The sequence below is a fragment of the Canis lupus genome, chromosome 10 (assembly GCF_003254725.2).
Source record: "Canis lupus dingo isolate Sandy chromosome 10, ASM325472v2, whole genome shotgun sequence".
NCBI classification, from domain to species: Eukaryota; Metazoa; Chordata; class Mammalia; order Carnivora; family Canidae; genus Canis; species Canis lupus.
In genome coordinates, this window is record NC_064252.1 from 45,226,094 (window position 1) to 45,253,491 (window position 27,398).

At 38.6% G+C, this 27,398-nt stretch overlaps 1 protein-coding gene across 10 annotated transcripts in view; it reads right to left on the reverse strand.

Moving 5' to 3' along the window:
• Positions 1–27,398, reverse strand: part of VWA3B (von Willebrand factor A domain containing 3B) — a 256,331-nt gene that overhangs the window by 134,750 nt on the left and 94,183 nt on the right. For all 10 annotated transcript variants that reach the window (XM_035696404.2, XM_025464606.3, XM_025464618.3 and 7 more), the window contains 4 exons: positions 19,217–19,315; positions 12,464–12,646; positions 4,330–4,460; positions 1,789–1,946 (listed from right to left, as the gene is read on the reverse strand). In XM_035696404.2, the coding sequence (XP_035552297.1) occupies positions 1,789–1,946; positions 4,330–4,460; positions 12,464–12,646; positions 19,217–19,315 (571 nt within the window). The remainder of the gene's footprint in view (positions 1–1,788; positions 1,947–4,329; positions 4,461–12,463; positions 12,647–19,216; positions 19,316–27,398) is intronic.

Consider the following 27,398-nt stretch of genomic DNA (forward strand, 5'->3'; position numbering starts at 1 on the left):
GGAGGCAAGAATATACAGTGGGGAAAGTCTCTTTGACAAATGGTGCTGGGAAAACTGGATAGCTAGCTACATGCAAGAGAATGAAACTGGTCAACTTTCTTACATTATACACTGAAATAAACTCAAAATGGTTTACAGACCTAAATGTGAGACCTGAAACCATAAAATTCCTGGAAGAAACATAAGCAGTAATTTTTTGACATTGGCCACAGAGATATTTTCTAAGGTATATTTCCTCTGGCAAGGGAAACAAAAGCAAAATTAAACTATTGGAACTGCATCAAAATAAAAAGCTTCTGCACAATGAAGGAAACCACGAACAAATGAAAAGGCAATCTGAATGGGAGAAGATATTTGCAAATGATATGTCCAATAGGGGTTAATAACAAAAAATATTAAGAATTTTTATAACGTAACACCAGAAAACCTAAATAATTCAATTAATAAATGGGCAAAGAACCTGAATAAAGTTTTTGCCAAAGAAGACATACAGATCTCCAACAGATACATGAAAAGATGCTCAACATCCCTAACGATCAGGGAAATGCAAATCAAAATCAGAAGCAGACATCACCTCACACCTGTTATAATGGCTAAAATCAAAAGGACAATGAGTATTGGTGAGGATGTGGAGAAAGGGAACCCTTGTGCACTGTTGGTAGGAATGAATGCAAATTGATGCAGCCATGATAGAAAACAGTATAGAGGTTCCTCAAAAAATTGGAACTACAATATGATTCAGCAATTCCACATCTGGGTCTGGGTATTCAGGAAAAGAAAAGAAAAAAACACCAATCAAAAAGATATATGCACCTCCATGTTCATTGCAGCATTATTTATAATAGTGAAGATATGGAAGCAACCTATTTTCATTGATGGATGAATGGATAAATAAGAGGTAATATATAAACATTATATACACATGCGCACACACATGATTATGATTCAGCCATAAAAAGAAATCTTGTCATTTGTCACATCATTTATAGATAAACCTTGAGGGCATTATGCTAAGTGAAGTGAATCAGACAGAAAAAGACAAATATTATATGATTTCATTTATACATGGAATCTAAAAACAAAACCAAACACAAAAACAAAATCTAAGAGCATAGATCTTAAAAGTCCTCAACAACAAAAAAAAAAAAAAGTTTTTGTAACTATGTGTGGTGATGGATGGTAACTAGATTTACTGTGGTGATCATCTTTCAATATATACAAATATCAAGTCATTATGTCGTACTCCTAAAACCAATATAATATTATTTTTTGTATATTTTTATCGGAGTTTGATTTGCCAACATAACGCCCAGTGCTCATCCTGTCAAGTGCCCTCCTCAGTGCCCGTCACCCACTCACCCCATCCCCCCACTCACCTCCCCTTCCACTATCCCTTGTTTGTTTCCCAGAATCAGAAGTCTCTCATGTTCTATGTCAATTATATGTCAATAAAGCAAAAACAAAACCACGATACCCCACAGGGTTAGGCTTCTTATAAAATATTATGTGGGGGCAGTTGGGTGGCTCAGTCGGTTAAGCATCTGACTCTGAATTTTGGCTCAGATAGTGATTGCGGGGTGGTGAGATGGAGCACCAGATCGGCTCTACCAGGACTGTCCCTCCGCCCCCCCCTCCCCTGTGCACATGCACATACTTGAACATGTGTGAGCTCTCTCTCAAATAAATAAATAAAATCTTTAAAAAAATAAATGGATTTTTGTTTTATTCTACCTTCTTGCATTGAGGAAAAACCGGTAATAAGAATCAAACCATTTTGTTCACTGGTACCTGCATGGAGGACTTTCTTTTTCTGAATCTTTTGATTTGAAAGATTCTCTGGTACTTGGAACAGATTTAGGGATGATATTTGTGTTGACTCGATGTCAGAGTGAGGTTTTGCACACTTTTCTGGGGTTGAAACCATAGAAGAGATTTCTTTTTGATGCCTGTATTGATTTAGATGAAAAACAAAGAAAGAAAGAAGAAAAAGAGGAGGGGGAAGACACAAGATTTCCAACAATAAGGCAGAGTTAGATCAATACGATTATATTACAAAGAAGTGAGTCTCCTCTTGTTTGGAACAAAACAGGTTAATTTAAGGACAATCCTTATGCCCACCCACCCAAAACAGAAGAGTGGACAGGGGCCCAGATGTGGTGTCATTATATATGGCTCATATCACAGCTTTGTTCCTTCCTGGCTGTGTGACTCTGTGAAGTCCCTCAATCTTCCCTGAACATCATCATTTTCCTCCTCTATAAACTACAGGAAATTCAGGTGTGCACTGACTCTATGGGACTGATGTGAGAATTAACATGAGGGAGAGCCAGCTGTAAACCAGAAAGCCTAACAGAAAACCATTTCTCCAACCAAAGAGTTGAACACCTAGCCCTTAAAAAAGCCAGAGAAGGGAAATCCTTGCCTTAGACCCCTGTGCAAGTACCAGACGATAGCAAATCATGCTAGTGAAGATCTGGGGCCAGGAGGGGCCCGAGAAATACCTGAGAATATTCCAGATGCATCTTTTCTGAAGTTCTTAACATAGTAGCCACAGAAAGAAAAGTTTCCAGAACAATCTCTAGTTCCAATACTGTAAAGCACGGCCTCTCCCTTTTATCCCCCACCTGAATGCCTGCTTCATAGACGACCCCCACAGCGTTTCACAATCTTGTGTGTGTTTGTATCCCCTACTACACTGTGCATCTTGTGATGGAAGGGACTGGGTTTATATTCATCTGTGCATCCCAGATTACCTGGCACATGGTGTGTACTCCACAAATATTTGAAAAAAAAGGAAGGTGAGAGGAGATTTGGGGGCCGAAACATTTTTTCACCTGGTAGAAAACTAGAAAAGGCAATTTGGTTTTGACTATAGCCAGGTCAGTGAGTTAACTTTTCCTAATGTGCTGTTATACAGTAGAATAGAAGCATGCTACCTGAGGAATGAGGCACTGAGTTTTAGTCTTTCCCTTATATTAATTTAGAGCTCTTATTACATGACAGGCATATCCTCATTTAATCTCCCAACAACCCTATAACTACCATTATTCCCATGTTGTAGATAAGGAAACTGAGGCTTGGCAAGGTTAAATAACTTGCCCAAATTTACCCAACAAGTAATGGTGGGAAGCCTGGATTAAAACACATTTCTGCATGACTCCAGAACCTGCCCTATCCAGCCTCTAAAAAAGAAATATAAAAAACAAGAGTGTATCCACTACTCAAGCAATAGCAGATATAAAAAGTGACTAAGCCAACTTCCAAGTAATTGCTGGTGATATTGTCCTGAGATTTTTAGTTTGATTAAACAAGGGAAAGAAGACAGTTAAGGTATAGAGAGTAATTTACACTGAGGTGCTGTCCATTTATTTGACTCTAAGTTTTTTGTTCAAATTCTCTGAATTTAGAAGATGTATCTAAGCTTTTCCAAGTAAATACTCCAAAAATAATGTAAAATTTCATTATAAGATGGCCCAGTATTCATTGATCTCTTTTTACTGATCCCATACTCATGCCCTGTCTCCTACCCATATTAATGCTTAATTTGCTAACAGGAAGACAGTGAATTTTGATGAAGATGGAATCCTGATTGATAAATTTCTTTTCAACTTCTTTCTACTTGCTATCACTTTTTTAAAATAAAAAGACATCCTCCTAAATGAGTATGTATATGAAGCTGGTATATTTGAAAATCTGTGCAGTGTTAAATTGTTTTCATAAGATTTGACACCTTCCCTAAGTGTTGGGGTGGTTTTGATTTTTGTTTACATATTACTAATTAGAGACATATTAGAATATAGGGTAGAAAAAGACCCGAAGCATTATCTATCCCAAATCCTACCACCACAGCCACCGTTTTAATGAGGAAACCAAGACTCAAACAGCAATGGACAGGTCTGGAAAGAAGTCAGGGATTCTCTAAGATCAACACAGAGTGGAGTCCAGACCCTTGGGCCTCCTGATCCCTGAGTCAAATCTCCTGCACTACACAGCACTCCTGCTGTGCTCTGTCACTGCTGGATTTGGGGGACCAACCCACGCTGGATAGAGATGAACCCTTAACACTGCTCTTAGGTGCCACTAAACGATTCCAGAACTTACACATAAAGGTCAAATATGTGGCCTCCTTAAGCCATATATTAGATTGTTAAATTATTAGATTATGAATTCTTTTTCCTTAAAAAAAATTCTAACATAATCAAGCTATGTGATTCTTTTCACTAAGATAAATCCCAAAAGTACTGTAGAAAGAATAAATGTCAAGGAGAATGAACAGAGTATCTGAGAGGACTCCAGTGATGGGGAAAACAGGGACTTTGGCATGCTCACTTATTGTTCCCTTCCTTTTCTCCATTGTACCACCAATCCATGATCAAGGACTCCGAATAAAGGTCTTTCACCTTCTCCAGGTCACTTTGTCCCTGCTCCATTTCCTTAATTAAAAGAGTCAGATCTTCATTCTGCCAGAATGAGAAGTAAATATATTGTGATATTGTATAAAAGAGTTCAAATTTCAAACATTTCTAATAGGAAACCAACTGTATCAGGAAAAGAAGAATCTGAAGAATTTCATGTATTTCTCATATTATTTCATTTTAATAAACAGCTTTATTGAAGTATAACTCATATAAAATAAACTGAATGCATTTAAAGCGTACCATTTGAATAGTTTTGACATTCATACCTGTAAAATCTTCATTGCAATCAAAATAACAGACATATCCATCAACCCCAAAAGTTTCCTCAGACCCCCTTGTAAATTTGCTATCTTCCATACCCCCAAACCCCTCTCCCATTCCTAAGCAACTCTCATCTTCCTTCTGTCATTATATATTAGTTTCAATTTTCTAGAATTTTATATAAATGGAATAATCCAGTATATATTCTTTGTCCAGCTTCCTTCACTCATATAATTGAGATTGACCCATGTTCCAGCATGAATCAAGAGTTCATTCATCCTTATTGCTAAGTAGTATTAGATTGTATAGTGAATACCAAAATTCAGTCACCTGTTGAGGTACATACTTGGGCTGCTTATGAACAAAGCTAAAAACATTTGTGTATAGGTCTTTGTATGGACATTTGCTTTCATTTCTATTGAAAAAATATTTATTTTAGTGTGATTCACATTGTCCATTTTATCTTGGTTGATTTCTGGTAGTTTTTGTTTTGTGTGGAAGTGGCCCATTTTCTCCCAAGTTGTCAGATTTATGAATGCAAAGTTGTTTGTTATATTTCTTTTATAATTCTTTCGATGGCTATAAGATCTAGTATGATATCCCCTATTTCTAATATTAGTTCTTTGTGTCTGCTCTTTTTGTTTTTGTCAGCCTTCCAAGATGTGTTATCAGTTGAGGTTTTTTTTTTTCAAAGAAACAGCTTTTCATCTCATTGATTTTCTCTATTTTCCGATTTTCAATTTTATTGATTCGTACTGCAATCTGTATTGTTTCCTTCCTTCTTGCTTTGGGTTTATTTTGCCTCTCTTGTTCTAGTTTCTCGAGTTAAGAACTCAGATTGTTGATTCAATAACTTTCCTTGTTCCCAACAAACATTTGCTATAAATTTCACCCCCAACACTGTGTTAGCTGTATTCCACATAGTTTGATACACGGTGTTTTTGTTTTCATTTGGTTCTAAGTATTTTTAATTTCCTTTGAGACTTTCTCTTTGACCTATAGATTGTTTAGGACTGTGTTGTTTAAATTCCATGTGTTTAGACATTTTCATACTGTCCTTCTATTATTAATTTCTCATTTGATTCGACTACGGTCAGAAAACAGACTCCATGATTTAAATGCTTTTATTTTATTTTATTTTATTTTATTTTATTTATTTTTATTTTTCTCTGTAAGATTTTATTTTTTTCTTTTTGTTAACTAGGAAAACTTTTTTAAAAAATAATAAATTTTTTATTTTTTATTGGTGTTCAGTTTGCCAACATACAGAATAACACCCAGTGCTCATCCCGTCAAGTGCCTCCCTCAGTGCCCGCCACCCAGTCACCCTCACCCCCCGCCCTCCTCCCCTTCCACCACTCCTAGTTCATTTCCCAGAGTTAGGAGTCTTCCATGTTCTGTTTCCCTTTTAAGTTTTTATTTAAATTCCAGTTAGTTAACATACAGTGCCATGTTAGCTTCAGGTGTACAATATAGTGAATTCAATCCTTCCATACATCACCTGGTGCTCATCACAATATGTGCATTCCTTAATCCCCATCTCCTATTTCACCACCACCACCCACCCCTGCCTTGGGTCACCATTGGTTTGTTCTCTATAGTTAAGAGTCTGTTTCTTGGTTTGCCTCCCTCTCTTTTATCCTCCTTTGTTCATTTGTTTTGTTTCTTAAATTCTACATATGAGTGAAATCTTATTTTTCTCTGACTTATTTCACTTAGCATAACAACACTCTCTAGCTCCATCCATGTCATTGCAAATGGAAAGATTTCATTCTTTTCAATGGCTGAGTAATATTTGTGTTTACATATCACATCTTCCTTATCCATTCATCAGTTGATGGACACTTGAGTTGTTTCCATAATTCAGCTATTGTAGTCAGTGCTTTTAAATTAGCTGTGGTCTGTTTTGTAGCCCATTGTACAGCCCATCTTAATATACTCTGAGAACTAGAAAAAAATTTATATTCAGCTGTTGTGGTGGGGAGTGTTCTACCTGTGACAATTAGAACTTGTTGGTTGACTACAGTGTTTAGATCTTCTCTGTCCTTCTTGATTTTGAATCTAGTAGTTTCTATCAGTTGCTGGGAGGAAAGTGCTGAGGTCGTCTCTAACTATAATTTTGTATTTGTCTATTTCTCCTTTCAGCTCTATCAATTTTTGCTTCAAATATTTTAAAACTGTATTGGTTTATACATACACATTTAGGACCCTTATATATTCTTGGTGGATTGATTCTCTTAATAGGTAAATTTTATTTGCTGTGAAATTTACTTCATTAGTTATTAATACAGCCAATACAGATTTTTATTAATATTTATATGGTGTGTCTTTTTCTTTTAAACTTACCTATGTCACTGTACTTGATATGAGTTCTTGTATTTAGCATATAACTCAGTCATGTTTTTTTTTCAGTCATGTTCTTTTATCCACTCTGCCAATATCTATCTTTTGACTGATGTAATTAGACCATTTACATCTAAAGTAATATTTGGTATGTTAACACTACTGTTACTTTGTTTTCTACTTGTTTAAATGGTTTTGTTCCTCTGTTTGTCTTCCTTCAGGTTACTTGAATTTTTAAAAAATAATTCTATCTTGGTTTATTTGTACTGTTTTTGAGGATATCTCTTTTTATTGTTTTCATAATGGCTTCTCTGGGTATGCACAGCATATGTATGTGTCTTATAACAGTCTACTGGCATTAACATTTTACTACTTCAAGAGAAATATGGAAACCTCACTTTCACTTAGGTTGCTTTACCTTCCTTACTTTTAAATATCACTGTCTTGAGTATAGACAGTGGTATAGTTTTTATTTTAATAATTGAATATGATTTTTAAGTCTCACAAGGAAAAGGATGCTCTATTACATCTACTTATATTTTCACTCTTTCTCCCTTCCTTCATAATGCTCCAAGATTTCTTATTTTATCATTTCCTTTTGCCTGAAGGACTTCCTATCGCCAATATAAGAGTAGGGCTTCTAGCAACAAATTCTTTTAATTTTTATTTGTCTGAGGATATTTTTATTTCCTCTTTATTTCTGAAGGATAGTTTTGTCCAATATAAAATTTGTGGTCGATGATTCTTTTTCTTCCCACACTTGAAAAATATTGTGCCACTTCTTTCCTGGCCTCCTCAGTCAAATCCATTATCAGTTTGGTGTCATTTCTTACAGTCTGTTAAGACTTTTGTTTTTCTCTTTGATTTTCAAATGTTTAACATGGTGTGTCTTGGCATGGATTTCTTTGGGTTTATTTTCTTTGGAGTTTACTCAGCTTCTTCAATTTGTATGTTTGTATCTTTCACCAAATTTGAGGACTTTTCAGTTATTATTTTTCCATGTAGTCTTTCAGCTCCCCTCTCTTTCTTCCCTCTTTGGGGAACTCCAATGATACTGATATTGGATCTTTCATTATTGTCCTATAGGTTCCCATGGTTCTACCTTTTTTTTTTAAATCAATTTTTCTCTCTGTTGTTCAGTTTCGCTGAATTCTATCATCTGGTCTCAAGTTCAATGATAAAATCCAGTCATCTCCACTATCACTACTGAGCCCACCCACTGAGTTTACTTGCTATTATAGCTCTGAGTTCTATAATATCTACTTGGAAATTTTTATGACTCTACATCTTTGCTGAGATTTTCGATTTGCTCCTTTATCTCCAGGTAACTTATAAATGATTGCTGAAGCATTTTTATTATAGGTTAAAATCTTTGTCAGGTAATTCCAGCATCTGATTCATCTACCTCAGTATTGGAGTCATGTGATGGTCTTTTCTTATTCAATTGTGATTTTCTTGGTTCTTGAGTAATTTTTCACTGTATACTGAATATTCTGGCTATATTGTGTTATAAGACTTGGGTCCTATTTTAAAACTTTTATTTTAGCTTGCAGTAACCCTGTTTAAATTTAGCATGTGGGACTTCGTCCTACTTTTGTGGGCTGTTACTCCAATAGGCAGTTTAATTTTCAGAGCCCTCTTGATATTATTTTGGTCTTCTTTATTAATCTGGTGTTACTGGAGCTCCCATTGGCCCCTGCTGGTGTTGTCTGAGCAGGCAGAAGGAGTTTCCCTAGTCAGACTGCCAGATGTTTCTTGGTGCCTCTACTGCTGTCTTCTGGGTGTCCTATGTCACTGGGTGATGTAGGATGATCTCTGTCCTACATTGGAATAGAGTTTTCCTGGAATGGACCATTAGCTTTGACTGGGTCCCTCTTGCCTGTTCTTTGGTGTCTCTGTGCAGAGAAGAGTCTCAGGTCTGTGGGGGGAAAAGAGGCTTCCCAGGCTGGACCACTTGTGGCTGTGTCTCTTTGGCTTGTCCTACCCACCTACCCCAGTGAACCTATTTTTCTAGTATACTTTTTATACGTTTGGAGACTCTCATAGTTAAATTTCACTTTCAGTTGGGCACAACTGTGTGTGCAGTGCTTTTTTTCCAGTTATTTTCATCAAGGCAAGCTGCTACGGTGTCAAGAGTTCAAGAATTAGGAGTTCAGCTCTCTTTTTGTGGGACAGTAATCTCTACTTTGTTCACAGAGGGAGTTCTTAAGGGTAGGGAGTAAGAGTACTGAGTAGCCCCAGAAAGCACTGCCCCTTTGGTCTTATTGATGCTGGACAGGGGTGGAAGATTAGCTCTCCACTCAGAGAGGACTACAGTGGGGGTTACTTCCCTTTCACACTTCAATTATTTTTATTATATGGGGTGTTAATGGAGGCTCAGCTCCCCATCAACCCTCACTGCCATCAGGGATGGGGGTACTGTGGAGTGTTGCCTATCTGCAGCTCACACTTCCTTTATCATTTTCACTGATGCTGAGTGTTTGTAGAAGTTCATCTCCTCGCTGAATCCTGTTGAAATAAGGGATGTCGTGAAGCACAGCACTGTCTAGACTGTCTTCATATTGCCTTGCTAAGTCTTAGAGCTTTCTGGTGGGATAAAGGCCCAGTGTGCCACTGGACTCCATGGTGGGAAAATCAGAGCACTTCTACCATCTACTGGAGAGGGAATGGACAATAAACTTCCCTCTCATTCTCTGATACTATCCTAGCACAGAATTTAGAGTACCATCTACTCTGTCTAGTGGGATTTGGAGGATCAGCTTTCCATCCATCCCTCCTCACACTACTCCAGCAGTGAGGGATGGAAGATTAGTTAGTTGTCTGGTCAGCCCTACTGATACCACCTGGCAGAGGAATCAGAGCACCATTGCTTGCTTCCATGGAAGTGTGGAAGACCAGCTCTTTGTTCAGCTCCTCAAATTGCAGGGTAAGGAGGGCAGTTTTTCCATTATTGTATGGCTGAATTATGCAAGTACTGCAAAAAAAGTTTCTGTTGTTAGGGCACCTTCTTCTCAGTCCTTTGGAGAATAAGATTTTCTTGGGTCTTTTTTTTTTTTTTTTTTTTGGCAGGGGGTGTGGGTGGTCTTTGTCTGTTAGAGATTTCAAGTTGCAGAGTTCAGCAGTGCCCTATCTGGAATATGTGGAAGGCATTAACAAATCCCACAAGACTTATTGCCATAGATCTCCTTAAGTTTGGAGGTCCCTAGGAATTCTACCTTCTTTTCACCTTTCAGAGCATTCCTATGCTTATTTGTTGTGTTAAATCCAGGATTTTTTTAGATTAAGATATAGAACCTAGGAGAAATGAGACTACACCAGTATTGCAGGAACTGGAAGTCCCTCCAGTAATTTATCTTATAATTAGATTTAAAAAGTAATTTATCTTATAATTAGATTTAAATAGGGGGGAAAAGCCTTACATATCTACCCATGCAGTTACCATGCAGCTATCCATGTGCAGCTATCCATGTGCCGTTATTCTTTGCTTTTCATTCCTTAGTGTAGATATGTATTTCCATCTGGTATGATTTTTTTTCTGCCTAATGTACTTCCTTTAACATTTCTTGTACAGCAGATTTATTGGTGATGAATTCTTTTAGTTTTTGTATATCTTTGAAGTCTTCATTCCACTTCCCTTTTTGAAAGATATTTTCAGTGTATAGATTCTACACTGAGCTTTTTTTTCCCTTTCAGTACTTTAAAAATATCATTCTACTGTTTCTTCACATGCCTTGTTTCTGATGAGAAATATGCTGTCATCCTTATCTGCATTCCATACATAATTTGTCTTTTTTCACCCTATTCTTTAAAGATTTTCTCTTTGTCAATACTTCGGAGAAGTTTAATTCTGATATGACTTGGTATGATTTTCTTCATGTTTCTTGTGGTTGGCGCTCATTGTGTTTGGATCTGTGGGTTTATAGTTTTCAACCAATTCGGAGAATTTATGACATTATTGTTTCAATTTCACATTTATTAGGCTACCTGAATTTGTCCACAGCTCACTTATGCCTTATTTTCTGGGGGCTTGTTTATTGTTTTAATTCTCTTTCTTCTCTGTGCTACATTTTGGATAGTTTCTATTGCTGCTTTACAGTTTACTAGTCTTTTGTTCTGGAGTGTTTTACCTGCTGTTGTTCCTATTCCATGTATTTTTCATCTCATGCATTGTAGTTTTCATCTCTAAAAATTTTGTGTCTTACTTGAATCTTGCATGTCTCTCCCTTTTTGAACATATCAAACACAGCTACAATAACTATTTTAATGCTTTAATATTGAGTCAGCTATGCATATGTTTTAATTTTTCTGTTCACTTTTTCTCGTTATGGACCTGTATTTTCCTGCTTCTTTATGTACCTGGTCCTATTTGATTGGATGTAGAAATTGTCAATTTTATTTTTTTAGGTGATGGATATTTTTGCTTTTTTATAATTATTCTTGGGGTTTGTTCAGGGATGTAGTTAAGTTCCTTAGAAAAGATTTATCCTTTTGGGTCTTGAATTTAAGATTTTCAAGGCAGAACTGGAGCAGCATTTGGTTGCTCATACACCTGAGGCAAGATCCTTCTTTATACTCTACCCAATACCCACAGTATTATGATGTTTTCCAGTCTAGCTGAGGGGGGTAGTCACTATTCCCTGTCCTGTGTAAGCTCAGAAAGGTCATTGTTCCCTCCAATCCTTTCAGATGATTAATCCCCCAGACTCTGGTAGTTTCTTCAAATGTACACACTGATTGGTATTCTGGCTTGTCCTGGATTTAAAGTGACTCTAGAGGACAAAGATTAAGACAAAAAATATTCTCTAGAAAGACATTCTTAAAATGCATATCTTCAGGCCAACACTAGAGGATTGGAGAATAGAATTTTATTTACTTTCTCCTATCAGGTCATTAGAATGAATTCTTTATCAGATGGTCCCATGGATATATAGTCTGAGAAGTAAGGAGACAATTACCTAGGATCTGAATTTTTCTTAAGTTTCCCACAAATGTCTGCAAATAGTGGTTAACAAACTTCAGGTAGGGACCCTCTGGGATGCTTGCTAAAAATACAGATTCCTAAAGTTTGGCAAAATTTGATAATTATTGAATCTGACTGATGGGTATGTGGGGCAAGGGTCCATATATTCTACTTTTGTGTATTTGAAACTCTCTATAATAAAAAGCCTAGAAGAAAAACAAAGTATATTAAGATTCCTGGGCTTCTATGCCTAGAGCCTAATTTAGCAGCTCTGAAGTGTGACCCAGGAATCTGCATTTTCACAAATCCTTTACTTCAGATGGTCCTTGGATCATATTTTGCAGTACATGGTGAAGTGATTTCATTTGGTCAACTTAATTGTCTTTATGGTTACAATTTTCTCAAATAAGGCTTCCAATAGCCTCCAGTCTATAATGCTCAAATAAATGAACACTCTCTTCTCAATTCATTAAGCTCTTACCTGAACAGCCTCTGGAGGACACAGATCCTTGCAGCCAAAATTATAAAAGTGGAACTCTCCCCCAGTCAAAGAAGCAAGCTCTTTCAAAAAGCCATTTGCAATCTCATCATTGTAATTGAAGGAGATGGTGTAAATAGGAATTTTCTGAAAAACTTTGACTTGCTCTATGACCATTTCAGGTGGCTGAAATGATACATTTTGAGGGGGGAAAAGGCAGATGGAAAGAGAGAGAGGAAGAGAAAGAAAAAATAAGATGTGAAAATCCTTAGTATTTGCTAGAAATAGTGAGATTCTCAACTAGTAATTCCTTATACATTGATGAGTGGCTTCTTGGAAAGGTGTCAATTCAATTCAATAAACAAAGCAAACACTGCCAGATGGTGAGAGTATGATAAAGACCAATGACTCAGCCCTTGCCTCTGAGGGCTCACAATTTGATGTAGAAAAGAATCTGAAAGAGAGATATGACTAACCAAATCATTCAATTTTAGGTGCACCCAAACCTAGAGTTCATGTTTTTAAAGTGCTGGGATATACTTTAGAGCACTGGAAGTATCAGGGTAGAACATCCTGGCTATTGGAATTCTACAGGGTAGGGCTACTGGATCTCAATGTAGCTTCCAAAGCATCTACTTGAAAAGAAGATTTTCCAGCTTCATACAGGCCACGGTCAATGTGTCTCCCACAGAGTGAAAGAAGAGATAGTTATGAGGGCTCCATGTGCTAGGCGCTCTGTTGGGAGTTTAACATGGCAGTTAATCCTCACAACCACCCTGTGAGGTAGTGTTAGAAAGACAGGTAATTGCCTACTAATATAAATTCCTTTCATCCTTTTTTACTGGCAGCAACCTGGTTTTCTTTTCATGACAGCAATGCGCCCAGTTTAAAACAAATAAACAAACATACACATAAAAACTCATCTTCTGATACTCTCTTGCAGCTAGAGTTAGCCATGTGACCCAGTTCTGTCTGTTGAGATACAGGCAGAAGTCTCAGGTCAGATATTCCTTTTCTCTACTAAAAAGACAAATATTTAACAACAACAACAAAACCTAATGTTCTTCCCCTTTCCATTCCCGCTCACCCTTGGAAAATGGACACTGCCTAGATGTGGAACAGCCACCTTGCAGCCAGGAGGGCAGAAATTATAAATACAGATGGTGGAGAATGAACACACACACAAAAAGCTGTTTTTTGGAGACATCCTTGAATAGCTGTAGAGGCTAGACTACCTACTGCTGGGATTCTTATCCATAGAAATATAAATCTTTCCATGTTTCAGCCATCATTTGCTCTTCTGCTTTTCTTCCCAGTAATATGCAAATCTAACGTGGCCCCACAGACAGAAGGAGAAATTGAGATTCAGAAGAATTCAGTGTCCTAGGACCATCAAGCTCTTAAGTGGTAACACTGGAATTCAAAGCCAACTTTTAGTATTAGAAGCAATGCCAGACTGTTCATTCCTCTCATTTGGTCTCTTGGTAAGGACTGACTCTCAGGTTATGTTCCATTATCAGACCCTCAGGAAAGATGAACTGATGAGTTCTCCTGCCATCTCTCCACCACACTACCACAGTCCTGCTGAGAACCTTCAGAAACGGCCTCCGATGGTCCTGCCCCCACTTCCTCTGCATTTCTCAGTGCCAGGAGTCCCTCTTTGATTGACCCAACTTGCTGGCTCCTTCAGCCAATTTGCATTCTCCACTTCCAGTTTCTACATTTGGCCTTTAACCCTTCCCTGTATTTGTCTTATGCGCTCTGGGAAGGCAGAGTGAAAAGGGAGAGAGGACTCTGGACACACCACTGGCTGGCCTTGGGCAGCTAATACATTGCCCAGTAAGGTGGCTGGTTAAGTGGTCTGATCTCATTCTAGCCACGGCTTACATACAGCCTCAGTCTCTGTGTCTGGCTCCAGCACTGAGCCTGCCCCTTGCCCATTAAGTCCACCTCCACCTCTCATTTTTTTTCTCTCCTCTCCCCTCTGGCCATCAGCTGGTTTCTAATCAAACAGTAACCTAACCAAGCTGACCACATCCCTGTTGACAAAAGCAAACACAGAGCAAAGCCCTCTCTGCTGCCTCCCCTTCCTTCAGCCTGGCTTCCATTTCTGAGTACCTATTATGTATCAAGCACTAAGAGCTCTGCCTCTGCTCTCTGCCTGCACCCTCCCTATGACCCTCTGTGGTGGGTACTGTTGTTGTCCTCATTTCTTACCAGGGAATCGTGGCCATTGCCCCTGATACCAGACTGGAGATGCTAGCTCTAAATTCTGTTAATTTTATAGTGTTTTAGCTAAGAACTATTCCTATACTGACTTACAGCTAAGATATTTGGGAAGGGAAAGAAATTAACACTGATTTAGTAATGACTGTGGGTGCCAGGTACTGTGGGCAGCATTTTCATCTTTTAAAATGCTACCTGACATTATTTCATTTATTTATTTGAACATGCCTATCTCCCTATAAAACACAGGCTTTGCTAAAGACAGGTACTTTGTTCATCTTGCTTACCACTGTATTCCAGACTGATAGTGCCTGGCCTATAAAAGATGCTCAGTAACTGTAGAATGCATTCATGGGAGCATCATCTCATTTACTCAAAGCAACCCTGTGAGTAGGGAGTATTAGCTTTAAGCCACAGATGAGGAAATTCACAGTAGAGGACTTGCCCAAGGTCATTCTGATGGGCAGTGCTGGGGGTGAGCTTCCAACCCAGGTCTCTGGCTCCAAAGCCATTTCCATCATTGCATAAAGCTAAAGAGGGTACAGGCAGGAGAAAGTCTGTTAGTATAATGTGGTGAGCTCCCCACCTGCACTCAGCCTCAGGTAATATTTGCTAACCTGGTATGATGTTCTAGTACCAGGTATGGTGTTAGAGAGCTAGGCAGAGGGTTGGGGTGCACCTTGACTCCAGAAAGAGCTCTATCCCTGCAGTGGAAAATAGCCATTGACCTCCTGCCTGGACCCCACCCAAGGATTCCTCTCCCTGGTTTATCCCCTCACAGCTTTAAGATGAGACTCAGAATATGGAAGCAAACCTTTTACCACAGCAGCCCCTTGGACCCTGACTCCTCCCAGCCACTTACTCTATTAGCTCTGCTATAGAGTGTAGTGGGCCTTCTCCTTGTGTGAGTCCTGTATCACATAGAGGAAACATTTCTCAGCTCTGGACTCCTCCGTATGTTCCCCCATAGAAGTCCCTTCAATACCGAAATGAGGCCAAGCAGCATACCTGAGAGACTCTTGTCAGTACTCTTGTCGGAATCTAAACAGATGTGCAGCCAGAGGACCCTTTCACCTATAATGTCAACTTGGGGTGGCAAGAAAGGCAAGGATGGTCCTCCTAACTGCCTGATGAAGGCCTGTTTCTGCAGGTGGCTCACACTGTACCCACCCCTTGCACACCTCATTATCAGGTTTTACCCATTCATTTTTGTTTAGAATGGTGCAAGAAACTTTTCTCACTCCCATGTTCTTGATATCTGCCAGGGTAAGTTCCTAACTTCAAAGAAGCCTCAAAATGACTGCAGCCAAAGACTGCACTGGGCTTTGTCCATTCACACCTGGAGATGCCCACAAGGACACATAGCAATTCTACTTTAATAAAGAATTATTATTCTTTATTAGAATTCTTTTAACTTGATTAATTTAAGACTTGTCTTGCTATATTATTCTTCCCTGGACATTTAATAAACAAGCAGTAAGCTGCTATCTATGGAATTAAATCCGGAACAATCATCTCTGTGTGTCCTATCAAGCAGAAAATTCTGCTGAGTATTGGGAACAATAGCACTGGCCTTAACATATTCAGGTCCTACAAAGTCAGTAAAAATTCAAAAAGAAATGTAGATCTAGTGATACATCTTAATGTCCTCCACACAGAACATGAATATCAAATATTCTTTTGCTTTTTGGAGAGAATCTGAGAGACAATGCAGAAGCAATGGACTGCATGTGAGAAAAGGCAGCTATGAACACAAAATGCCTACGTAGGATTTAGAAATTACTGTTCAGGTGGCCTGCATTGTTCCGATTCCAATTATCATCTGTATCCATAGTTCTTGATCTTTAAGTGGACAGGCCTTCCAGTGAAAGCTAGGGAGGGCTCTTCTCCCCCAGAGAAATGTACAAGTACATTTTGTACACACTCTGGGGAGATTCTAGACCCTTAGAAGTACATGGTGGAAGTGGATTAAGAATCCTTCCCAATACACCCCTAACAGGAGTGTTACTTGGTCCATCCCTTCTGGGGACTATTTGGCAGTATCTATCAAAATGTATACCTTTGGACTATCTACTTCTCAGAATTTATACTACAGATATACATATGCAAAACATGTGTGCACAGTTACTTTTGCAACACAGTGTAAAACAGAAAGACTGAAAACAACCTCAACATCCATCTCCAGGAATACTAGACAGCTGTAAAAAAAAAATGAGGAAGCTCTTTATATATTAAGCAATTTCCAAGGCATGTTGTTTTATTAATAAAGGTGCAGAATCATGTGTATAATACACTACCATTGATATATTTATAAAAGGGAGTATATGTAAATACATTTCTGCTTGCATAACAATCTCTGAAAGAAGATACAAGAAACTGGTAGCATACATTGCCTCTTAGCTAGTGAACAGGAGGTTGGAGGGAGAATTTTCTCTGCATACCCTTTTGTACTTCCCTAATTTAAATCATGTGAATATATTACTCTTCAAAAATAAAATAAACAAAATTAATTTCTAAGACATTATATTAGACATTATATTAAATCTATGTAATGGAATATGATGCAGTCATTGAGAATGATGTTTTGGAAGAATTTCTCATGACTTGCAAAAAAATATATATATTAGATGAAACAAGGCATAACACAAAATTGAATTATGACTAAGTTAAACTTTCTTCTTTTTTTATGCTTATATGCTTATCTATATTTTCTAAATTGCCTATAGTGCAAACAGTAAAATCTGTAAGTTTATTAAAAAGGAAAAGACTGCTTGTCCAGATGGCTTTCAGATTGGAATCTCTAGCTCCCATCTTCCCCAAACACTGGCCCCACATTTCTAGGGCCTTCCGGTCATTCCTAGACCACAGGTGCTCAAACTGGACTTCCTCCACCAGCAATTCCCAAGCTTGTTCCTTCTTTAAATTTAAATTTAAGTCAGTTACTAACATAATTATTATAAACCAGAAAATGAGTCACCATGATTCCTTTCTCTCTTGCTCCCATCTTTTCCTCATTCTGTCCTCCTCTGCTCTCAAACTGGTCACCAAGTCCTTTGATGCTACTCTATTATCTCATCTCTGAGGAGAATCCTCTCCTACATTTCTGTTTCCTACCTGAGGCAGGCCCTCACCAGCTCCCATCAAGATTTAGTCTTTCCCTTGCACTGCTGAGGCACATTCCTAAAATACAAGTGAATGGGACCACCTGACCTGCTGAGCCCCCACCCACCCTCTGTGGTAAAGCCCACCTACTTTTTCCAGGTGGCCGTCAAGGACAATCTCCCCCAACCAAACTTTCCAGCCTCAGCCCTGACACTCTTCCAACACTGCCCTTGCTCTCAGATTGTTTCTCTGCGCAATCCACAGAGTTCCACACCTCTGTTCCTTCTGCCCAGAATATCAGTAATCTCTGTCTAGAAAATTCCTTCTCCTCTTTCCAGCTCAAATTTCTCCTCCTCGGTGGAACCTTCCCCAGCCTTCTCTCCATCTTGTACAGCAGAATTCATCTTTCTGCTCCCAGACATCTCACAGCATAACAACCCCGCACCCTGTGTCAGATCAGAATTAACCACATATGTCTAAGCATATCTTCCAAAGTGTAAGTGTCCCCAAGGCAGGGGTAAAATACTATTCACGTTTGTAGCCTCAAACCTTGGCACCACACATGGAACATAAGCAAGACACAATAAACTGTTTTTGAATAGAAAGCCCAGTGAAGTTGATAAAAAAAATCTTTCCAAATAAAATTTCACTTTACATATAACTTCTTTGTCATAGATATAATGCCATAATAAAATCTAGTTGCTTTACTATTTAAGCCCTGGCCCATTTGACGCAGGATATTTTACAATATTTGCCTAGCACTCTTCACGTGCAAACACTTCACAATGAAGGATGCAAGTTGATACTAATTCACTTTAGCGGTTAATTTACATTGTACTGGCCTGCAAATCCGTATGTTTATTTAATGCCCAGAGCATTAGTCTTTCATTCACAAAGCTCAAAAGAAGATGAACAGACTCCGCTAAAACTTTTCAAATATTTTCCAGTCAGGCTAAGCAAAACAAAGAACATTTCACTAGAAAGGCATGCTTTTGTTTAAATGATTACTAAGTTAAAATTAGGGGTAAAACCAAGGACATTGTGCAGTGACATGTTTAGATTTGGAGTCCCCAAAGGAAAAAAATCAAAAAGAATCTCCTCACTCTTAGTTTGTAATAAAATATAAACCAGACCTCAATGGAAAGTGGATATCTCCTTTCATGGGATTGGTCTCCAGGCCTGTGGGTGTGTGGCGTATAAACCAGACAACACTTGGCTGTCACATAAATTTTCCTCTGCATTTCGGCAGACAAAGGAATTCCTCGTTGTATTTTGTCACCTTAGTTCTGGGTCCCTAAGCCAAGGAAACATCCCTCAAAAGCTTTTCAAGCTGTTTCAAGCAGCTGAAAAAGGTCTCTCAAACCCATTCTCGGCATTTACTTTCAGGATATTGGTGAATCCCTCTTTCTTCCCAACTTTGGTAAGTACCTGATCAGGTCTCCCATCTGTCAAAAGGTAGATTACTTGTGTTTCTTTATCAGCAAAAGCAATTTGCAAGGCATGCAGGGTGTTTGTGGAACTTCCGATCTACAAAGGAGAGAGAGAGAGAGAGAGAGAGACTAAGCACATCCTGAATCTCAAAAAAGATCTCACAAATAAGTGCTATTTATTTTCTGCTTCCAATGAAAGAAAGAAAAATACCTGTGAAATAAAAGATAAAATAATATTGGGCTAATAATCTAAACTCAGTAATTCCCAGGAGCCAAATCCCTGGGTGTGCCATAAAAACCTCTATCCAGACAATTCCAGGATTGCTAGAAGCCAGGACTATGGATTTCCTGTCATGACGACACAGCTCTTAATGCAACTTTATCTTTGTGTGTTTATGTGTGAGGCACTAACTCAGTTACTGTTCATTCGGCTGTCAACACGGCTTAAACATAGAGTCTGATTACAAGCCTGGCAGGGCACACCAGGATTTATTCAAACATAAGCATGGTAACATCAGCAATCTGGAGTAGAGCAAAGAAACTCTAAGTTTTTCAAACTCCTGCAGTTTCTGCCCAAGGACACGGAGCACTGTCAAGAGTGTTACTGCCAAACTTGTAACAAGAAGAAGCCAGACGATCAACAAGTAAATGCCTTTTGTTTTGCTCATCAGAGTGCTCAGATAACAGGGCAATTCACCTACCCCAAATTGTGAGAACAGACAGACACCTGCAAAGACCAGTGAGATGCAAGCCCTGGCTTCTGGGATGATATGCAGCAGATAGATACTAGTAAGAAGAGTTGGGCTGGGGTGGTTGAGGAAGTGGTAGAGGCTAGCCAGGTATATACTGGTGAGAAGGTAAAGGTCCATGGGCCACGGATCTAAGGAAATCTGCACCCTCTTGAAGGCTTATTGCCACAAAGGCCACAGGGTGCTCACAGAAAAGACTGGCCCAAAAAAGTCTTCATGGTGCAGAACTGGGGGAGAGGAACAAGGACACAAGGGACCCTCATCCTCTATCTCACCCTCAGAACAAAAGCCCTTATGTGTGAATGTGTGTAGTGGGGGGGAGAGGAGGGTAACACAGTCACCCTTAGGGCACTGGTGAAAATCCAGGACAGCAGAGGGAAGGGAAGGGGAAAAAACTAAGCCATCCACTCCTGGAGAAGAAGCCGGCCTAGGTGTCAGGCTCCAAACTCCTGGGAGGGACACACCCTGAAGCCTCCAGGAGACCAGGCCATCTAAGATGAAGGCTCATTCAGAGAACACCCACTCCTGCACTCCCCTATGAACACTGAGTGGCAGGAAACTTATAAGAGACAGACTCTCCTGGCAGCCCAATGTGAGTTGAAAATGACAATCTGAGGGTGGAGCAGACACTGAAGAACGGGTCTTTAGCACATCATCTCCCACCGTAACCCCAAGTACCACCACAGGAATATGATGGGCACAGTGTGCAAAAGGTAATGGTAATAGACCAACCTCAAACCTAGCCCGACTCTGGATTAGATTAACTATACCCCTCTACCTTCCAAAAGAAAGTTATGCTCATTTCCAGACATAAATAATATTTACCTCAGTCTCTATGTACTATACATGATGTCCAACTTCTAACAACAACAACAACAAAGCATACTAAAAAGACAAAAACCCAACATATTGCTATGATACAAAAGCACTCATCAGAAACAAATTCAGATAGGAAACAGAGGCTGAAAATGTTTGAAAGAAGATTTTTTATTTATTTTATTATTTTTATTTTTATTTATTTTTTTATTGGACTTCAATTTGCCAACATACAGCGTAACACCCAGTGCTCATCCCATCAAGTGCCCCCCTCAGTGCCCATCACCCAGTCACCCCCACCCCCCGCCCACCTCCCTTTCCACCACCCCTTGTTCGTTTCCCAGAGTTAGGAGTCTCTCATGTTCTGTCTCCTTTTCTGATATTTCCCACTCATTTCTTCTCCTTTCCCCTTTATTCCCTTTCACTATTTTTTATATTCCCCAAATGAATGAGACCATATAATGTTAGTCCTTCTCCAACTGACTTATTTCACTCAGCCTAATACCCTCCAGTTCCGTCCATGTCAAAGCAAATGGTGGGTATTTGTCGTTTCTAATGGCTTTTTAAAAAACTGTGATTAATACACGAAAAATTCTAATGGCAAAGTTGAACAACACTGAAGGCCAGATGGGAAATTTCAGAGGGATGGAAACCTTAAGAAATAATTGAATGGGAACAGTAAAAATAAAAAACACAGTAATGCAGATGAATACAAAGAGTAAATCAAAATAGAAACAAGCATCAAAGGGCTGTGGGATGATATCAGATGGTCTGACATGTGCATAATTGGGAACACAACAAAGAAAACAGGATAGGAGAAATAACTAAAAAAAAGGAATGGCTGAGAATTTTCCAAAAACAATAACAGATATAAACCCATGGACCCAAGAAGGTCAAGTAGGATCAATAAAATAAAATGCCCTGACACTCCTACCAGGGTGGTGGCAGAGAAGGTGAAGTAGTGAGCCAAGACTCTCATCTTCACCAGAAGTAACAAGTCCCCCCTGCCCAACAGTATCCACTCCTACCCAGCAGTAATGAGGTACTCTACCCCTCAGAGTCCAAGTAAGGAAACTGGACTTAACCTCTACGTCTTCCTCACAGTATGCAGCCTTTTGGGTCAAGCCTCTTTCAAATGCATTTAAGGTTTACCTAAGTTATTTCATGAATTGAAAGTTTGTTCCTTTTTATTGATGAGTAGCACCCATCATTGTATAGATGTAAAATTGTTTATCCATTCCCTACTGAAGGATATCTGTCATTTCCCATTTTGAGCATTTATAAATAAAGCTGTTACAAACATTTGGTTACAAGTTTTTGCATGAATATACATAAAAAGCTGTGAAGGGCCTGAGATTTTACCTTACTTGCAAATTAACGTGGGTGCTGGGAGATGATCCAAGCCTCCTGGGGCACTGACAAAGGACTTTACCACTCACAGCAATAGCAGTGGCCAGAACGTCAGGGTTTTGTTGTTTTTGTTTTTTGGGTTTTTTTTTTTTTTTCTTTGCACTAGTTTCCTGAGCCTCGATTCCCAAAGGGTAATGGGAAGAGGGTTAAGTGACACTTGTACACACAGTAGGTTATGTTAAAGTGGAGGGACCTTGAATATTCTATAATGGACTGTAAGCATGCTTGTTCTTTGCTCTGGAATAAGATATTATCTTTATACTGGATATTAAGCATGCCACCTTTTGCTGCTTTCCAAGGCTGTTTGCTATATAGACATCCATGAAAAGAGAGACCAGAAATTCTTGACATAAGGACACAGATTATTGATTTGAAATCATTTCCTCTTTCTTAATGTAGGCTTTTGGTGCATTAAATTCCTTCTCAGTACAGTATTATCTGCATTCCACAAATTTTCATGTTTTGCTTAATTTTCATTAAATTCTATGAAATTTTAAACTTGGTGATTTCCTTTCTGATCAGTGAACTATTCAAAGCCTGTTCTTTAATTTCCAAGTGTTCTGAGATTTTCGTGGTATCTGTTATTGATTTCTAGTTTGATTCCACTACGGTCAGAAAACATCTGTGTGACTCAATATTGTATGATTTCAATTTTTAAAATTTTGTTAAGGGTTGTTTTATGACTCAAGATATGGTCTATTTACGAGACTGTTCAATGTTTGTTAGAAAGGAATATGTATACTATTGGTGGATGGAGCATTCCACAAATGTTAATTAGATACAGTTAGTTGATGGTGGTGTTCAGTTCTTCCAAATCCTTCCTGACTCTTTAGTAGGACTATCAACTGCTAAGAGTAGGGTACTAAAGGCCCCAACTAGAATTGCTATATTTATCATTTCTTTTGACTCCATCAGGTTTTGTCCCATGTATTTTGAAGCTTTCGTATTTGGTGCATACATCTTTAGGATTATTGTCTTCTTTTTTCTAAATTAAAGTATAGCTGACACATAATGGTACACTAGTTTTAGATGTACAACACCATGATTGTACAGGTTTATATGTTATGCTGTGTTCACCAAGAGTGTAGCTAGTAGGATTGTTATCCTCTTGTTGGACTGATCTTTTTATTATTGTTATGTCTCTTGGTAGTTCTCTTTGCTTTAACCTCTACTTTATGTGATATTAACATGGTTACTCCAGATTTTTAAAAGTTAGTGTTTATATATCTTTGCCATCCTTTTACTTTCAACCTGTATTATTTTTGAAGGGAGTTTCTTACAGACCACATACAGTTGGGTCATGTTTTTGTCTACTCTCCAACCTCTGTCGTGTAATTGGCATATTTAGACCATTTGCATATAATTATAGACATTTAATTAAGTTTCCCATTTTTGTTTTTTGTGTATCTCCTCTGTTTCTCCTATATCTTATTTTTCCTTGCCTTCATAAGGATTATTTGAACATTTTTTAGTGTTCTATCCTGATTTATTTGTAATGTTTTTGAGTGTGTTGCCTTATGTAGTGCTCTTCATGGTTGCTCTAGGTATTTTCTTTTTTTTTTTTTTTTTTTTTTTTTTAAATTTTATTTATTTATGATAGTCACATAGAGAGAGAGAGAGAGAGGCAGAGACACAGGCAGAGGGAGAAGCAGGCTCCATGCACCGGGAGCCCGATGTGGGATTCGATCCCGGGTCTCCAGGATCGCGCCCTGGGCCAAAGGCAGGCGCCAAACCGCTGCGCCACCCAGGGATCCCTCTAGGTATTTTCTTATGCATATGTGTAACTTATCAGAGCATACTGATACTGATGGTTTAACATTTCGAGTTAAGTGTAAAAACTATCCTTTCCATTTAGTTCCTTGTCGGAAATACTTCCTCTATATTTATTATACACTGTATTAGATGGTGTTAAACTTTTGCTTGAACCATAAAACATGAATAAAGCAACTCATGAGGACGGATTCTCTACCATGTTTACTTCTATATCTACCTGTTCCACCTGCTCTTCTTTTATTTCTGAAGGTCCAAGTTTTCTTCCTATTTGGAGAGCTTCCATTAACTATTCTCTAAGGATATATCTCCCAGCATCAAGTTTTCTTCATTTTCCTTTTCCTTCAACCCTGAGGATATTTTCACCAGAAAGACGATTCATGGCTTACAGTTCTTTTCTTTGAGCACTTGAAAAATATTGTATACTTTCTTCTGTTCTCATGGTTTCAGATGAGAAACTGTTGACATTTGAATTGGTGTTCCTTTATAGTTCATGTGTTATTTCTCTTTGGCTATTTTTAGGATTTTTCTTTGTCTTTAGTTTTCAGAAGATTAAATATAATGTGTCATGGTATGGATTTCTTTGATTTTACCTTGTTTGGAGTTTCCTTAGGTTCTTGAATTATAGTTTTTGCCTTTTCACCAAATCTGGGGAGCATTAGCCATTAGTTCTTTCAATATTTTTTCAGCCCCACACTCTTTTCTAGAATTCTGATGCTATGAATATTACATCTTTTTTACTGTCCCATAGACCTCTAAGGCTCTGTTGGTATTGGTATCAACTGATTGTTCTTCTCATTCAAACATAGATTTCTTGGATCTTGGTATGCTGAGTGATGTTTTTATGTCCTAGACAATTTGGTTACTATGTTAGGAGACTATTTCCATTTAAATGTCATTTAGCGGGCACTCACCCTGTTCAGGTTTAGCATGTTTATTTTAGCCTATGTTTGTGGGCTTTAGTTCCAATGACGATTAAATTTTCCACCCCATGCAATCCTATTCTGGTCTGCTTTGTTCTTCTTGTGCTGCTGGGGCTCCTACTCAGTTCCTATTTGGTGCTGTCTGTAGGAAGCCCAGGAAAGGCACATCTCTAGGCTGTCTAATGGTGCTAGGTGACCTTCTGGGGTATACGAGCAGAAGCTGCTGAGCCTGACTCTATTTATACCACGGAGTTGAGAGCAAGAAGACACAAAGCCTTGCCTTTGTTGTTGTTGCAGTACTGGACTTCCCATTGGTGCCCCAGTTGTGAAGCTGGGACAGTCAGGGACTTTGCTGTTGCTGGCAGGTCACTTTATCTACAGGTGACCTGGTTTTAGAAGTGCCGCAGGCTCTGCTGCTGCCACTGCTATAGTTGTATGGGACCACCTGCCCATACCCCAGGCATGGAGTGCAGTCTGAGACAGCCTGGGATGTTGCTACTGTTGCTGCTGCCAACACATCAGATCACTCATACAGTGCTGTGGCACGGGGGCATGGTTGGCCAAGGACCTTACTGGTGCCATTGTTTCTAGTGGATCAGACTGCCCACAAGACTTGGGTTGTGAAATGGCAACTGGGCAGCTGGAATTTTGTAGCTACCAGCAGACAGACCACTTTATAGGATCTGAGGTGAAGAGCAGGGACTAGGATAGCCATGACTTTCCTACTGTCACTGCTTCCAATGAACTGGACTATGTGCCAGGGCCTGCAGTGTGGAATGGAGTTTGAGGATTCTCACTAGATTACTAGATTTGGAGTCTACCTTTTCCCAGGATCTTTGGTCAGAGAGGTGTATATATATGACTCTATTCATTTGTTAAAAATCCACAGGTCTGTACACAAAAAAGTGCCGTGTACAAATTAAAATATAATTCAGCTAGTATATGGGGGTGGGGGAAACCAACATACTAATTAGTGACATAACCACACTGAAGTAGTTGGGTAAAAGAGTATCTGACTTACTATCTTTAGAAAATAATTTTTTGGCTAGATACTGTAAGGCTAAATAGAGAAGGAACTATGTGTAAACAGTGCACTCCAGCTCATAAATTTGTTTCTCAGAGTATGGGTTAGAAATTCTGAAACTACTTTATATGTATACTAGCGTTTAAAAAATGAATAAATACATGTAATGAGAATCAGGTTTTTCGCGGGCAAAGAAGTTACAAATAAGCAAATACATCCATTACAAATAAATCCTGTGACTTGAACTGGTACAGCCACTCTGGAAAACTGTGTGGAGGTTCCTCAAAGAGTTAAAAATAGAACTATCCTATGACCCAGCAATTGCCTGCTGGGATTTACCCCAAACATACAGATGCAGTGAAATGGCAGGACACCTGCACCCCAATGTTTCTAGCAGCAATGTCCACAATAGCCACACTGTGGAAGGAGCCTCAGTGTCCATCGAAAGATGAATGGATAAAGAAGATGTGGTCTATGTATACAATGGAATATTACTCAGCCATTAGAAATGACAAATACCCACCATTTGCTTCAACGTGGATAGAACTGGAGGGTATTATGCTGAGTGAAGTAAGTCAATCAGAGGACAAACATTATATGGTCTCATTCATTCAGGGAATACAAAAAATAGTGAAAGGGAATAAAGGAGAAAGGAGAGAAAATAAGTGGGAAATATTAATGAGGGTGACAGAACATGAGAGACTCTTAACTCTGGGAAACGAACAAGAAGTAGTGGAAGGGGAGGTGGGCGGGGGGATGGGGTGACTGGGTGATGGGCACTGAGGGGGGCACTTGACAGGATGAGCACTGGGTGTAATGCTATATGTTGGCAATTCAAAGTCCAATAAAATATATATACATATATATAAAGATTAGAGTTGAAAAAATAAAAGGACTCTCTAGTTGAAAAAAAAAAAAAAAAACAAATAAACCCTGTGGCTCTGGATTGGTGTAAGAGGTATTAGTAGGAACTCATGGTTTTATTTTTCTCTTTTAATGAAAATATCAATAAATAGTTATAGGAATATAGATGGGCTATTATACATATATTTCCCATCTCTGTCCACTGACAGGACCTAGAACCAATGAGTCTAGTAGCAGCAATAAGCATATCCAAGTGCCCAGATTTTGGCTTATAAACACCATTCTCTAATAAAAGAAATAAAGGTTCCTTGGAAAAGTGGTAAACTCGAGGGTTGAGGCTGGGAAAATAGAAGATGATCATGAAACATCTCACAGTGCCAGAAAATAAGGAAATATTCAAGGAAAAAAAATAAAGATATATGCAAATGTGAAGGACACACAGGGCAACCTGAAAGAGTTCTCAAAGGCCAAAGTGGGAACAAGTTAGTAACAAAGTAAATAACAATAGTATTGAATTATTATTGAAAGAGTAAATCAATATTCATGAATCCATAATGAAATAAATATATGATTGATGAATAAAAAAAAGAGGGGGAAAGGGAAAACTCTTAGTTACAGAAGAAT